This window comes from Mustelus asterias, chromosome 18 (assembly GCF_964213995.1).
Source record: "Mustelus asterias chromosome 18, sMusAst1.hap1.1, whole genome shotgun sequence".
NCBI lineage: Eukaryota > Metazoa > Chordata > Chondrichthyes > Carcharhiniformes > Triakidae > Mustelus > Mustelus asterias.
Genome location: NC_135818.1, coordinates 77425921 through 77439837, shown reverse-complemented (window position 1 = coordinate 77439837; position 13917 = coordinate 77425921). Strand labels below are relative to the sequence as shown.

General features: G+C 41.6%; 1 protein-coding gene across 4 annotated transcripts in view; it reads right to left on the bottom strand.

Moving 5' to 3' along the window:
* The window catches only part of arel1 (apoptosis resistant E3 ubiquitin protein ligase 1), a 76361-nt gene extending 62447 nt beyond the window's left edge, over positions 1 to 13914 (bottom strand). For 3 of the 4 annotated variants that reach the window (XM_078234340.1, XM_078234341.1, XM_078234342.1), the window contains exons 1-2: positions 13730 to 13865; positions 11814 to 12180 (exon numbers count right to left, since the gene is read on the bottom strand). In XM_078234340.1, the coding sequence (XP_078090466.1) occupies positions 11814 to 11958 (145 nt within the window). In that variant the 5' untranslated portion in view covers positions 11959 to 12180; positions 13730 to 13865. Of the gene's footprint in view, positions 1 to 11813; positions 12181 to 13729 lie in introns of all 4 variants that reach the window. The other variant, XM_078234339.1, reaches the window with a different exon arrangement.
* Between the last annotated feature and the right edge of the window lie 3 nt (positions 13915 to 13917).

Genomic DNA, 13917 nt, shown 5'->3' with positions numbered 1-13917 from the left:
GCCCTCTAGTTTTAGACTCTCCTACCTTTGGGAAAAGATATTGACTATCTACCTTGTCTATGCCCCTCATTATTTTATAGACCTCTATAAAAGGTCACCCCTCAGCCTCCTATGCTCCAGAGAAAAAAGTCCCAGTCTATTCAGCCTCTCCTTATAACTCAATCCATCAAGTCCCAGTAGCATCCTAGTAAATCTTTTCTGCACTCTTTCTAGTTTAATAATATCCTTTCTATAATTGGGTGACCAGAATTGCATACAGTATTCCAAGTGTGGCCTTACCAATGTCTTGTACAACTTTAACAAGACGTCCCAACTCCTGTATTCAATGTTCTGACCGATGAAACCAAGCATGCCGAATGCCTTCTTCACCACTCTGTCCACCTGTGACTCCACTTTCAAGGAGCTATGAACATGTACCCCTAGATCTCTTTGTTCTGTAACTCTCCCCAACGCCCTACCATTAAGTGAGTAAGTCCTGCCCTACTACAAAATGCATCACCTCGCATTTGTCTAAATTAAACTCCATCTGCCATTCGTCAGCCCACTGGCCCAACTGATCAAGATCCCGCTGCAATTGGAGATAACTTTCTTCACTGTCCACTATGCCACCAATTTTGATGTCATCTGCAAACTTACTAACCATGCCCCCTATATTCTCATCCAAATCATTAATATAAATGACAAATAACAGTGGGCCCAGCACTGATCCCTGAGGCACACCGCTGGTCACAGGCCTCCATTTATAATCTTGATCAATGGCTTAGATGCAGGGACTGAATATAATATAGCCAAGTTTGCTGATAATACAAAGCTGGATGAAAAAGTAAACAAGGAAGTCACAAATGGATATAGATCAGTTAAATGGTTGAGCAAGGAGGAGGTAGATGGAGTATAACGTGAGGAAGTGTGGATTAACCAGCTGAACAGGAAGAATGGAAAAAGACTGGTTAGCCTTTATGGCACAGGTGTTGCAGTATTAGTGAAGAAGGTTTGTTGCAATTATATAGGGCTTTAGTGAGACCACACTGGAGCACTGTCTGCAGTTTTGGTTTCCTTATCTAAAAGGAAAGTTTTATTTGTCTTGGAAAGGATGTAACACAAATTCACTGGATTGATTCCTGGGATCTGAGGGGTTGAATAAAATGGGCTTATGTTCCCTGGGGGTTAGAAGAATGTTCTCAAGTGAATACATAGAAATTTCTTAAGAGGCCTTGACAGGGTAGATGCTGAGGGGCTGTTTCACTTGACCAGAGAGTCTAAAACTAGGGAGAGGTCATTGTTTCAAGATAAGGGATCTGCCATATTTATTATGTTCTCGTAAAGATTACCAAACTACAATCCAATGTCCTTCATTTTCACACTATAGAACCTATGTACCTTCAGTAATTGCCAGTTATCTACCAGAGGGAAAAGTTATTGAAGCAGTTCTCACCATTTATTTCAAGTCAGGAAAAATCTCTGACCTTTTCCTGATCCCCCACTACATAACATCTTCATTCACAGACTACTGATGGAGCCGGGAAGAAGTTGTTCTTGAGGCAGTTGGTACATGTTTTCAGACTTTTGTATCTTTTTCCCAACAGGAGGTAGTGTAAGAGAATATTTCCGGAGTGCGTAGGGTCCTTGATTATGCAGGCTGCTTTTCCAAGGCAATGGGAAGTGTAGATGGAGTCAAGGGATGGGAGGCTGGTTTGCGAGATGGACTGGGCTACGTTCACAACCCTTTATAATTTTTTGCAGTCTTGGTAAAAGCAGGAGCCATACCAAGCTGTGATGCATCTGGACAGGATGCTTTCTATGGTGCATCTGTAAAGATTGTGATGAACATGCCAAATTTCCTTAGCCTCCTAAGAAAGTAGAGATGTTGGTTGGCTTTAACTATAACGTCGACACGGAGAGACCAGGACAGATTGTTGGTGATTTGAACACCTAGAGACTTCAAGCTCTCAAACATTTCCACTTCGTCACCTTTGATGTAGACAAGAGCATGTCCTCCACCACTCTTCCTGAAGTCGATGACTATCTTCTTCGCTTTACTGACATGGAGGAAGAGATTATCATTGCACCACTTTGCTAGATTCTCTATTTTTTTCCTGTTTGAGATCCGACCCACTACGGTGGTGTCATCGGCAAACTTGAAAATAGAGTTGGAGGGGAATTTGGCCACACAGTCATAGGTGTATAAGTATAATAGGAAGCTGAGGACAAAGCCTTGAGGAGCACTGGTGTCGAAAATGATCGTGGAGGTGGTGTCATTGCCTATCCTTACTGATTGCGGCCTGTGAGTTAGGAAGTCTAGGATCCAGTCGCAGAAGAAGGAGCTAAGCCCTAGGCCACAGAGTTTGGAGATGAGATTTGTTGGGTAATGGTGTTGAAGGCTGAGCTGGAGACAATAAAAATGAGTTGGTGTCCTTGTTGTCCAGGTGTTCAGGGTTGCTTATGAGGCCAGGGAAATGGCATTTGCTCTGGACCTGTTGGAGAAATAGGTGAACAGTAGTGGGTCCAGGCAATCTGGGAGACCAGAGTTGATGTGTGCCGTGACTAACTTTTCGAACCACTTCGTGATGATGGATGTCAGAGCCACCAGACGGCAATCATCAAGGCATGCTGCCTGGCTTTTCTTTGGTATAGGGATGATGGTCATCTTCTTGAAACAGGTAGGGGCCTCAGATTTGAATAAGAAGAGGTTAAAGGTGTCTGCAAATACCCCTGCCAGCTAGTCCGCGCAGGATCTGTGTTCATCCAGGTACCACATCCGGGCCAGTCGCTTTACTTGGGTCAACTTTCAAGAAGGCTGATCGGACATCTGCGATAGTGACCTCAGATACCGGTCTACTTTCAAATTATTAGCAAAATAATGGAAGGGCTCATCAACAGTGCTATCAAGTGGCACTTACTCATCAGTAACCTGCTCATGGATGCTCAGTTTGGATTCCCATAGTGTCACTCAGCTCCTAAACTTCTAGCAAAACTGGAGTCAATTGGAATCAGGGGCAAAACTCTCTGCTGGTTGGAGTCGAAGGAAGATGAGTGTGGTGGTTGGAGGACAATCTTCTCAGTTTCAGGACATGACTGCGGGAATTCCTCAGGATTATGTCCTAGGCCCAACCATCTTCAGTTTCTACATCAGTTACCTTCCTTCCATCATAAAATCAGAAGTGGGGATGTTTGCATATAATTGCACGATGTTCAACACCATTCACAACTCCTCAGATACAGAAGCAGCTGTGTCAAAATGCAATATCCAGGCTTGGGTTGAGAAGTAGCAAGCAACATTTGCACCACATAAGTGCCAGGCAATGATCATACAAAGAACAAAGAACAGTACAGCACAGGAAACAGGCCCTTCGGCCCTCTAAGCCTGTGCCGCTCCTTGGTCCAACTAGACCAATCGTTTGTATCCCTCCATTCCCAGGCTGCTCATGTGACTATCCAGGTAAGTCTTAAACGATGTCAGCGTGCCTGCCTCCACCACCCTACTTGGCAGCGCATTCCAGGCCCCCACCACCCTCTGTGTAAAAAACGTCCCTCTGATGTCTGAGTTATACTTCGCCCCTCTCAGCTTGAGCCCGTGACCCCTCGTGATCGTCACCTCCGACCTGGGAAAAAGCTTCCCACTGTTCACCCTATCTATACCCTTCATAATCTTGTATACCTCTATTAGATCTCCCCTCATTCTCCGTCTTTCCAAGGAGAACAACCCCAGTCTACCCAATCTCTCCTCATAGCTGAGACCCTCCATACCAGGCAACATCCTGGTAAACCTTCTCTGCACTCTCTCCAATGCCTCCACGTCCTTCTGGTAGTGCGGCGACCAGAACTGGACGCAGTACTCCAAATGTGGCCTAACCAGCGTTCTATACAGCTGCATCACCAGACTCCAGCTTTTATACTCTATACCCCGTCCTATAAAGGCAAGCATACCATATGCCTTCTTCACCACCTTCTCCACCTGTGTTGCCACCTTCAAGGATTTGTGGACTTGCACACCTAGGTCCCTCTGTGTTTCTATACTCCTGATGACTCTGCCATTTATTGTATAACTCCTCCCTACATTATCATCTCCAACAAGGGAGGATTTAACCATCACCTCTTGATATTCAATGGCATTAACATTGCTGAATCCCCCATTATGAACATCCTGTGGGTTACTATTGACCAGAAATTGAACTGGACTAGTCATTCAAGTACTGTGGCTTTAAGAGCAGTTCAGAAGCTAGGAATCATGTACCAAGTTACTCACTTCCCGAGCCTCCGAAGCCTGCCCTACATCTACAAGGCACAGATCAGAGTGTAATGGAATATTCTTCACTTGCCTGGATGAATGCAGCTCAAACATCACTCAAGAAGCACGTCACCATCCAGGACACAGCAACTCACTTGATGCTACCCCATCCACAAACATTCAATCCCGACACCAATGAACAGTGGCAGCCATGTGTACTATCTACAAGATGCACTGCAGGAACTCACCAAGGTTCCTTAGAAAGCACCTTCCAAACACACGACTACCATCTAGAAGGCCAAGAGTAGCAGATACCTGGCAGCACCACCACCTTGGAGTTCCCCTCCAAGTCACGCACTATCCTAACTTAGAAATATATCACCATTCCTTCACTGTCACGAGGTCAAAATCCTGGAATTCCCTCCCTAACAGCACTGTGGGCGTACCTACACCTCAGGGACTGCAGCGGTTCAAGAAGCCAGCTCACCACCACCTTCGAGGGCAACTAGGGATGGGCAACAATTGCTGGCCTAGCTAACGACGCCTACATCCCATCAATCAATTTTTTAAAATAGTGGTATCAACTGAAAATTGCTTGTCGTAGACAGGATTACAGCATATTGCAATATCAACACAGATAGGATTCTGTCGAGAAGAAAATAGTCTCCTTTAGAAGAGGTGAGCGAGGGAAAGAATCACAAGTGTGACTACACTTCAAAAGTGCCTTATCTGCCCAGGTCCTGTAGGATAGCCTGAGAATGTGAGAAGTATTGTATAATGAATGTTATCCCTTTATTCCACCATCATTAAAAGAATCATTCAAGTCTATTTTTTTCCCATTATGCCTTCGGTCAGTATCACTGATATGCCTATTAGCAGTGAATCTGTTCTATCCGACACAAATAGGACATTAAAATGTAATATGCAAATACAAGTAGTTAGTAACCTACAACCCAAAAATTACAGGCCCCCAGCCAATCTGCAAAATTCTCTCAAGAGAGCAGAAATTAACTTCAGACTGACAAGGAATCTGCTCATTTACAAAAATTATTATATAATAAACTAAGATTGCTAATATAAACAAATGCATTGACTAGGAGACAAATGAATCACTTCATTTTTCAACTACTACAATGAACGTCCTTAATGAGATTTTCTTTGAAAAGCAATAAGCTAAAATTGATTTAAAAGTAAACATTCTACATTTTGAATATTTTAACTTGGAAAACAGCCTTTGCTTACTGTCAGTAGAATAGTCCCAGATGTTACCGCAGTTAGAAAAGGACTCTAGAGAATTATTTTATCATTTCCTCTGCAATAACAATAAAGAGGCTATCTGTTAACGTCTTTGAGAAAGTATCACTAAGGTCCACTGCATGATTCAATAGATTGCACAATTTGTAGGGCACCGAATAAAATAATGGCACTTGAAGCACTAATCAAATGGTGAATTATATATGTAGGGCACATCATAGAGATTTCTCTTTTATCATTTGAAGCAGATGCATAAAGCATAAAATTCTACACCCACATTATGTAACAATGAACTGGAAGGAATTGCATTGGCTGCAGCTGCTTTGAAACCAAATTAAAAATCAAATGAATTGGTTTAACCCCATTTTAACAATGTTCTCTGTAGGAGACATCAAAACCTTTGCGATATTACATATATTCAGTACTTCAAGTATTTATCCAATGTCTATCCCACAATTGCTAGGCCATTTTCAGAGGCCAGTTATGAATCAACCACATTGCTGTGGGTCTGGAGTCACCTGTAGGCCAGGTATAAGGATGGCAGATTTCCTTCCCGAAAAAGGACATAAATGAGCCAGTAAGACTTACTCTATAAGTGAATCAGTAAGAAAACAAAGGCAAACAGTGTCTAAAGGTGTAGAACACAAAAGTGAAGAGGATATAGATTTTTTCATGGGTAAGAGGATTAGGGTTACTAAACCATGGAAGGGGGGGGGATAGATGGAGCTGTGGTACAGTTCAGCCATGATTTAGCTGAATGGTCTCCTTATATGCAAGTATGTTCTAAGAATTAAGAAATTATACTTTTTCCTGTTTATTCACAAGATGTGGATCTTGCTGACAAGACCAGCATTTATTGTCCATCCCAAAAGCCACCAAGAAGAGGTGGCGAGTTGACTTGAACGCCTGCAATCTGTGCGAGTTGACAGACCCACGGCACTGTTAGGAAGGGAATTTCAGGATATCAGTCCAGTAACACAGAGTAGCAATACATTTCTAAGTCAGGATGGTGTGCAACTTGGAAGGTTTTGGTGTTCCCATTTGCCTGCTTCCCTTTTCTTCTCGGCGATACATCCCATACAGAAGATACTGTCAAAAAGAACCTTGCCGAGTTGTTGCAATGCATTTTGTAAGTTGTACACATTGCAGCCATGATAAACATTCCATTGCAGGTGTAAGGTGGTGTTTGGAATAACAATCAAATGAGTGGTTTTGTCCTAGATGGAGTCAAGCTTCCGGAATGTTCACAGAGCTACACTCATCTAGGCAAATGGGAGTATTGCGTCACATTCCTGACTTGTGCCTTACAGTGAGGTTTTAGGGAATCAGGAAATGAATGCCACAGAGTATCAGTCTCTGGCCTGCTCTTACATCCATAATATTATGTGGCTGGCCCAGTTACGTTTCTGGACAGTGGTGAGTCCCAGGGCATTAATAGCAAGAAATTCAGCTGTAGCAAATCCACTGAATGTCAAAGGACAGTGGTTAGATTCTCTCTTGTTGGAGATAGTCATTGTCTATTATGAATGTTACCTGTAACTTATCAGTTCAAGTCTGAATGTTGTCCAAGTCTTGCTTCATGCGAACATGGACTGCTTCAGTATCTGGGGAATTGTGAATGGAACAGAGCCTTGGTAATCAAAATCAAACTTCCCCACTTCTGATTTTAAGCTGGGGGCATGGTCATTGATGACGAGGCTGAAGACAGTTGGGCTCAGGACACTTCCCTGAAACTACTGCAGCAATGTCTAAGGACTGAGATGATTGGACCCCAAAGATAACCATATTCCTTTGCACTAAATAGGACTTCAGGCAGAAGAGAGGTTTTCCCCTCATGATTCCCATTGACTCCAGTTTTGCAAGGGTTCTTTGATGCCATACTTGGTCAAATGGTGCCTTGATGTCAAGAGCAATTAGTCTCATCTCGCCACTTGAGTTCAGCTCCTTTTATGTTTGGACCAAGGTTGTGATGAAGTAGGAGTCAAGTGGCCCGGAAGAATCCAATCTGAGCAACAGTGAACCTGTTATTAATGAATACGTCCCACTTGTTACAAACCCCGCTGATGTTAGATGGGAGTGTCCCAACATACTGGTTCGTAGTGGTGTATATTTGTTTGTATTAATGTGAGGAGCCACGCACGTGAGAAAACAGTCCAGTCTTTATGTAATCCATTAATAAAGAGTATTTATTTAAGTAAAAGAGAAGAAAAATACATGAGACTATAATACACTATAACACTTAAGTATATGAATGGTTAAACACACACCGTTTGTCTGAGATTACCTCTCATTCCCAAGCTATACCCAAATTTGCTGAACTCAGAATCACCCCTTTTCCTGAACAGCATATAATTTTGTAACTCCAAGTCAAATCTAGCTCATAGTTACGACACAATACAGCTTAAATGACCAGGTCTGGGCAACCGTCTTTTGCTGATACAAAATTGTGTCTTGTAGAGGAGAATATCTACAATCTGATATGGCTGTAACTGTTAGATGGAACAGGCCTCTCTGAAGATTGCCGTCTGTCTGGCTGTTGGATGGGAACTGGCCTCTCGGGCTGCTGAATGTAATTAGCCTCTTGGGCGGTCGTATGTACTACTAGCCTCCTTTCCTCTCAGGATGCTGGCAATTACACTGTTTAGCCTCTATTTCATTCTATGGATATGGTTGTCTGCATCTCTCAAATTACTTGATTCTAAAAAGATTAGCATCTGTATATTTCCACTGATCGCTCTGTTGTCTCGGTAAGCGGTTTCTACTAATAGGGCAATTTACACCCGATTTTGTCTAGGTGTCTGCTAATCTTGTTACTGGGCAAATCACATCTCATCATGCCTTCAGAATGCTGGCTAGGCAGATTTCTACCTATTGCTGGGCAAATCGCATCCTATCATGCCTTATTCTTGTTACTGCTGTTGCTAGGCAGATCCCTCTTATGCTTGAGAACATTATCAATGACTTAAACTCATCATTTTGTTGGTGATGGAGAGTAGACTGATGATGCAGTGAATGGCCAGAATAGATTTGTCTTGTTTTTTATGGGACAGCATATACCTGGGCAACTTTTGCATAGAGTAATAAACAGCTGCTAGAGGACAGAGAATCAATGAGAGGTCGGAACAAAAAGGGATATTCTAACTATTGGCACATTAATCAGCCTTTTTTCCCCATTTGAGTTCCACCTGGATAAGATCTAGCTTGAATAGGTAAAAAGCTCTCAGTGAGAATTTACTTGAGATAAAATAGGTCAACAATAGCCTAATTGAAATATAATCAGCTTGGATGGTTTAAATTGAAATAAATGCTGTAATTAAAATCATTAAATTTTAGATACTGGCTGTTAGGATCGTCCCTGAACAATTGGTGTGAAACAAAAACTAAAACTATTGGAATATTGGCTGCCAACTGGTCTCTGGCCCTTCATTCACCACTATTTCTGACGCTGTTGATTTGCTCAGCCACCCCCGCACCTCCTCATTTGATGCCTTTGTTCCCATTAAAAGCTAGAACCATTTCAATGATAGCTTCCTTTGCTCTGTTCCAATCTTCACTCTCTTAAGTCCAAAGGTTTCAAACATGATGCTTTGCTCGCTCCTCTTTATTTCTCTTTCCCTCATTTGCCATCTAGTTTTTATTGTTGTGCCTCAAATGAAATACCTTGCGGTGTCTTGCTATGTTACAGGCATATATAAATACCAGTAGCCATGTCATGGCTGTTCTATATCAGCAGCAATGATCTATTATTAAGCGTGTGTGGGGTATCAGGGAACAGCCCACAGTGGGCATTCATAGCAAGAAGATGCAGTCGTTAAGTCAGATCATTACTAGGATATCTCGGCTGGGTTTCATGGGGATTTTCAGTATAACTTTGGAAAAGGTCATCAATACTGATGCAACATCACAATTGGCTTACAGCTCTCTTTCCAGACTTACTTTTAATATAAGCACTGTGGATTATTAATTACTGCTGAGACATCCAAGCATAGTTCTAATAAAAGAGCAGTCCATAGTCCCAGACATAATATTAATGTCGAGAGCAGGACCAGGTAACAGCATCAGAAAAGCTGTTCTTTCTCCCCCCCACCCCCGCCATTCTCAGACAAATGCTTTGAAAACTAAAAAAAGGGGCCAAACGAGGATGTGAAAGACACGCAACAGCAAACCACACACCCGATCAAGAAATCTCCCTTTGAAAAAAAATGTTGTTTAATTAAACAATGGTTGAGGAATTACTAATAATTCAATTGTCACATCTGCCAATTAAAAACAACAAAACATTTGAACAATGTAACTTCAAATCTAGAGCACTTCAGTTATCTAACTGTGGGTAGCAATGAGCAGATCAGAGCTGCACATCTCCACCCACCTGCAGTCTGACCCTGTTTTACAGATTACCTACAGGACAGCAAGAGACAGAACAGAAAAATTTCTATTCAGCTCTCCAATTATTCTACAGCAAGGTGTAAATAACAAGTTACAATATTTGTCAATCTTGTTTTAAAAAGTAATCCAGAAAGGACTGATTAACATTTAAGAAGATTAATAATGAACCTTGTCATGGAAGAGTGGAGCATAAATTCATTCCCTCACTGCACTAAATTTCAAAACATAGGTAAGCAAAAATCAGATGCGTCCCAGCAAAAAGCAAAAAAATGATTTTGAGGCAACTGCCATTGGGCATTCCTGCTCGTCAGCTAAAAATGACACTGCTGGTTGCATGAGAAAACCTGGCCAGCTGCCCTTAGTTGCAGCACCGGTGACCTTGGAAAGCTGCCATTGTAGTAATGTAAGCATCCTAAAGGAAAAGGTGCATTAATTCTTCACCATTAACAGACTGAAAGGACTTGACTTTCAAGTGAAACGTTTAAAACGTCTCATGGTGTCACTTGAGGACCCAGTCCTGACCCCTAACCACTAACCCCAGAAGAAAGACTTGCATTTCTAAAGCACCTTTCACAGCCACCAGGCTTTTCAAAAAGCTTTGCAACCAATGAAGTACCTTTGAAGTTTCTGTAAAGTAGGAAAATCAGTAGCCAATTTGCACACAGCAAACTCCCACAAACAACATGATATTCACCAAATAACATACTTTTATGATGTTGGCTGCCATGGCACCAGGGATAATTCCTGTACCCTTATTGACACGAAATTTTGGAACAATGATCCTTATTCTTCTAAAAAAAAAGACCAAGAAGATATTTTATCCTCTTTCTATAACAGAGCTATTTTCTACCAGTATCAAGCTTCTTTCCCATTCCCCCTCCACTCATATTTTCTAATTCTTACAATAGCCTTATTAATCCTGCACTCCATCCCTAACCCCAAGCCTTGATCTTCCACCTTCCCTTTTATATTAATTGTATTCTCTATTCAAATATTGCTACAAGGGTATCAGCGCTCATTTCAGATCAGATGAATGCCTTCCCTTGTACCAGAACTTTGACTAGAATAACGCAAGTTGGAAATCATGCTACAGCTGCAGAAAGCACTGGTTAGGCTCCATCTGGGATGCTACATTGAATTCTGGGCACTACACCTCAGGAAGGATACAGTGATCCTGGAGGGAGGGCAGCATTGACCCTCCAGAACCACAAAGGGCTAAATTATGAGGATAGGCTGCATTGGTTAGGTTTATATTCCCATGACTATGGCAGATTGAGATATTTAAATGATTTGATCTGGTAGATAAAGAAAACCTTAAACTAAGAGCTAGTAATTGAAGGATTTGATATGGCAGATAAAGAGAATCTTAAAATAAGAGCCAGATTTTTTAAAGAGTGACTTCTTCATGCAAATAGCAAGAGACATCTAGAATTCCCCTCAAAGCTATGGAGACTATGTTAATTAAACATTTCAAAACTTGGTTGATAGTCAGATAATGGCATTAAACGGATAGCGAGAATATTCAAGTAACCAAAGCCAAGACAGAGATCAGCCATGACCTAACTGAATGGCAGATATGAGACTGAATGACCTATTCCTGCTCCTATGGTTCTAATTCCATCCATTTCCCTGCAGGTAGGTCTGGAACTCTCCTATTAAATTGAAAGGGTTAAAAAGGTGCTGCACATTTTCCTTCTGTGTTTCACACAATAAGAATCAGTGGTGACTGCATGCCAAAGAGCAAAAACATAAATTCCAACCTCTCAATAATTACACTATCAAAATCAAGAGACCACAGCTTTTTAAAAAGAAAAGTAACCAAAACACATCAACACAAATAATCAAGTAGACCTTAAGGATCAGAAGTGACATATTCACTTGATTCTTACCTTGTGAACCATGGTTGATACATACAAGAGAAAGTGAGAGAATCTGACTTGAGACTTACCGTCAAACAAGATCCTATATTTGAGAAGATTGTTAGCATTGAGCCATTCTTTAATCTGTTTCTCTCCAAGGTTCTTCCACCTCAATTCCCAGGCCAGCACCCAAAAACAAAAGGACAGCAGGAAAGTCAAAATACACCGGTCCATCAGGCCATCGTAAATGAGCACATGTATAATGCAATCCTGGGTCTTGGAATAGAGCTAAATATTGAGACTCTCACATTTCCTTGTTGAGCTTGCTGTTAATTTGCTGTGGCAGTCTGACAACATCTGTACTCTTGGAAAATGCCAGGGAAAAAAAAGGGCATCAGTCACTCCAGAACTAGTCTATCAGCAGTTTGAGGCTTTAATTACAGTGTTCCAGCGCTTCTGCAAAGAAGAAAATACATAATTTAAGAAAAACAGAACTAAAGAACACAATTTAGTAAACTCCATGATTTCTGCCACATTAAAAATGTAATTTGGTGATGTACACCATGGTGTGAGAAAGTCGACAAGATAGAGTCTACCTGATGTGTATAACAGCTGAAGGGCAATAAATCATGTGCAGCTTATGCCAAAATGTTCAATAAGCACTTCCGCCCACCAAGCTGTTGTACTAAAGTGCTACAGAGGAAAACCTTCCCGGATTACATCTCCCAAACACCACAGAATACTGACTTTAGATTTTAATAAAACCATAATTCCTGGCACCTGCCATCTGTAAACTGAGCAGAAACACTGAGGTGGGCAAGTGCACTATCCACTAAAACTCACCTTTTGGCCATGGAGCTAAAACACAACCTGGACTGATGGGATAAAAGTCTCCTCTGTCTGCTGGCTACAACAGTTCTACATTAAATTAATTCACACACTCTCAATCCATTTCCTTATGAGCCTGCAACATAAACTGTCCCTAATTGGGCTACTGAAGGCTGGCTGAGATATGGCAGCATAGATACTACAGGAGATAGTCTTAATCACTGAGCAAGGTTGAGGCATATTGTTAAGAGAGTCAGACTACTGTCCTTCAATTATTTTGGAATTTGTCTGTTGATGACACTGGGAAATATTCCATTGTGCCGCACTAACATCCCTCAAGTGAATAAATAAAAGGAAACTGATAAACACATGACAGAGTGAGTGGCATTGACCCATATAAGCCAGCCATGAACATACCAGCTTTGACTCCTGGCTCATGGGGAGTTAACTGATCCTAGTTGTCCTTGCTGCACCTTGCTAATATGAACAAAAATGCAAAAGTAAATAGAGAATTGTCAACAAGCTTCTATACCTTTAACAATTGTAATGCTTTGATGGTTCAACATATTCTATCACAAAGTACAATTATTATTGGGGAAGGGGGTTGTAAATTCAGCACATACTATTATTTATTTGAGTTTTTCATAATCCTTCAGGCTCTATCTACAAACAAGGATTCCTATAAATATATCAACCACCTGCCTTTTCAACTAGGAACCTGAAAATGTACCATTAATAAATAAGATTGCTGTCTAAAAATTTCTTCCCCTTTCTCCCAGTTCAACCGTTCTTCGGAATGACTTGTATTTCTTGACGTACTTGGAGCACCTCATTGGAGTGAGACCACCTGTCCCCTCTTTGTTGATCTTCCATCCCAAATTGTGAATCGTTCGACCAAAAATGGGCTTCCTAAGTTACCTACACCAAATAAACCCCGAATTTTTAAAAGATCCTTGAAACCCAAATTAACCCATTAAGTTCTCAAAGACGGCAGAACAGAATCACGCATCAATCCCTTCGATGGAGAAAGCACTCGACCCTTCGTGCCCGTGTTGGCTCTCTGAAACAACTGTCCGATTTGTCCCTCGCACTTGTTCTGCTGTTTCGACAGTCGCTGATAAAAATACTATTTAAATAAATGTAATGATCCCTAAAGGGAGAAACAAAATCGCATTACCACAGTTTGGCAGTCCAGTGACAGTTTCGACCTTCTTGCATTTGTTATCATTGGTGACTTATGATGATGGTGATTCCGCACCCGCCATCACCACGCCCTTGAGCAGACACCAACCCAAGCCCAGCAGCCTGGCTGTTCCTGCCTCTCCCATGTTGTTTCTATGGCCCTATAGCAACTGGGAGGGGGAG